This window comes from Carex rostrata, chromosome 15, assembly GCF_964058835.1.
Source record: "Carex rostrata chromosome 15, lpCarRost1.2, whole genome shotgun sequence".
NCBI lineage: Eukaryota > Viridiplantae > Streptophyta > Magnoliopsida > Poales > Cyperaceae > Carex > Carex rostrata.
The window spans coordinates 10,259,115-10,261,782 of record NC_135932.1 but is presented as its reverse complement, the minus strand read 5'-3'; the positions used below and the strand labels follow the sequence as shown (position 1 = coordinate 10,261,782).

Here is a 2,668-nt window from a genome sequence, read left to right as displayed (position 1 = left end):
GAGAGAGAGAGAGAGAGAGAGAGAAATAGGATATATATATCTGACTGCTTAATTACTACTAGAGGTCAGGGAAAGATATATATGTTGCGTACATTCACGAGTCATCATTAATTTACACCAAGCATGATGCATTTTAATATTTAACAATCCAGTTCCTGCCTTCAATTAATTGCTTTCTCTTTCTAGCTCGATTATCTAATTTGCATTGCCAGAGAGAGTCAAATAACATTAATTAATTAGTAGATAGCTAGTGCTTTATCAACTTATTTGAGACTTATACACAATTAAGTGGATACTCTTCAACCGATCGAACTAAATCCCGACCAAGAAATTAAGTAACTAATTTTTTTGATGTGATAAATAAATTTAATTTTTTGTAATTGGAGAGAGGCTCCAACTCAAGATCAAACACATTACAAACCAAATTAGATAAATTGCTAACAGCACAATTAATTAAATCCAAACTTTTACATGTATCCAAGGCCAGATATCAAAACCTTAATTGGCCTCAGAGGAAATCCTTCTAATTAATACAAACAGCCAACACACTACATAAGCTAACTTAAAACACATGCATAATGACAAGTTTCATTCAAAGAAAAATATTAATAAACAAAACTGAGTAGAATTCTTTAGTAGTGCCCCATGCTCCCATGCATGCATAACCTCGATCCCCATTCCCCTTATTTCCCCAACCCCACACAACAGCTAGCGGGATCCAGTTACATTACATATATATATTATATATAGGTGGCAGGGCCGGGCACAAGCTCTGGCATAGCAGGGGGGAAGCACCAAATATTTTTCTGATTTTAACATCATATCAGGAACCGGTTCTAGCTAGCTAGCACACCTCAATAACAATTAATCCACACAGGTCATGCATGTTAGTTATTATAGCACGTACACCTCAATAACAATTAATTTATTTTTCTTGTAGAATAATCCCATCCCTTAAAGCAATGTAATTGATTGATCATTACATATAACCCCATTGTCTGGCCTTGGGCTACTCACATTGCTGCTTGAGACAGATCCAAAGTTATTCTTTTGAAGTACGCCTGTTGGAGATGAATTCAAATTAGGGATTAAATCCCAGCTGTCAGTTGATAAATTTAGAGACCTACAGTTGTTGCTTTCATCTTTTGATGCATAATTAGTATTGGAATTGGAATTGGAATTGGAATTGGAACTGTTTAAAACCTCCCCTAATGGACCACCAACAGAAGATTCCCATGACACTGGTATGGTGCCATTGAAGGTATGAGATGAGGCCAGTGGTGCTAGGCTAATTAGATTCTCATGACTAGACCAAGAAGACAAGTCAGGGGGAGCCGGAGCCACAGGTATGGCTATAGATAGTTGTGTTGCATCAGATTGGGCCTCTTCAATCTGGGTCCACCCGTTAGTAGCTTCAAACATGTTTTCCGATTTATTTCCATTAGAACATGAAGTTTCAAGTGCTTTCTGGTTTGTACAAGTTAGGAGAGAGAGACTTGGGGACCCATGCGGATGATCAGTCGTGCTTGGCTCATTTAACAAAACCCTGAAAGATCCAAAAAAGAAGGTTTAGCGTTCAGTTCGGCAAATTCAATTGTGCCAAAAAGAAAAATTAATTTTCTCCCAGACGAGCATGCATGTTATATTGTATTAAAACCTCCCAAAAATCAACCCCTTCAATTGATCGATCGAGCTCTCCAATTGCCTTGATCAAGGTAGGCTATATATGTTAATTAAACAGATTTTAAAATGGAAGTATATATATAGTAAAAAAACCAAAGGAAAAGAGTTACAATCATACGTTACCTATTCAGGTGTCCAGCAGAAGTATGGGCAGCAGCAGTCGTGCCCCCTCCATTGGTGTCAGGGGTCGGTGCATTGGCAGTCTGGCCGGCATTGGCAGTCCGGCCTTCCACATGCTTTCTTGAACGGTGGCGGCCTCGGTTGATGTGGCGCTCGCAGTACTTCTGGTCGGGGACTGCATCCCTTGAGCACCGCCACTTCTTTCCGTCAGTCCGACGGCATCTCCCTGGCTCAGGGTCACTACTCCCTGCGTAGCCTAGGTGCAGAGGCCCCCATCCCACTGTAACAACAATGCAATTAAGGTATAAATTACCCCCAAAAATGTGAACTAAGTTAATTTTATCATTCTTTGTATGCAGTGCATAGCATAGCTTACTAGGGCTTGATGCGAAAGAAGAGAAGGGGGAGAAAGCAGCAGGGGCGAGGCAGAGGCTCCTCCTAATTGAGATGAGAAGGCTAGTTGGTACAGGGGCATTTGCGACAATGTACTTGTAGATCAAAGCTTGGTGCTCCAACTCCATCCACTGGGATGGTGTAAAGGGACCCCTTATCCTTGACATTATTCCATTATTCATGCTCATGCTCATGCTCATGCTTGCTTCTAAAATCAAACAAACACAAGTATTCATAAAATAAGTTTAAGACCAGTATCAATTTATTAGAGTTGGGTCTTGGGTCTTGTCCATCATCAGATCCTTTTTGGATTCAGCTCATATCAGTTATGGTGTTTCGTAGCGGGTCATTTGGTTTCAGGTGAATTCATACGTGGGTCAGATTAACCGGGTATTCAGTTTGGTTTGGTGTTAATGCGTACCAGTTAAAAAATGCTATCTTTTTATTTAACATGTACAGGTAATGAATTTTA

At 40.0% G+C, this 2,668-nt stretch overlaps 1 protein-coding gene across 1 annotated transcript; it reads right to left on the bottom strand.

The window, feature by feature from the left end:
* Positions 1-737: 737 nt before the first annotated feature.
* On the bottom strand, positions 738-2,453 carry LOC144566420 (growth-regulating factor 7-like). Its single transcript, XM_078316436.1, has 3 exons — positions 2,180-2,453; positions 1,807-2,083; positions 738-1,546 (listed from the first exon to the last, which is right to left on the bottom strand). The coding sequence occupies exons 1-3, from the start codon at positions 2,430-2,432 to the stop codon at positions 955-957; spliced, it is 1,122 nt and encodes a 373-aa protein (XP_078172562.1). The 5' UTR covers positions 2,433-2,453; the 3' UTR covers positions 738-954.
* Between the last annotated feature and the right edge of the window lie 215 nt (positions 2,454-2,668).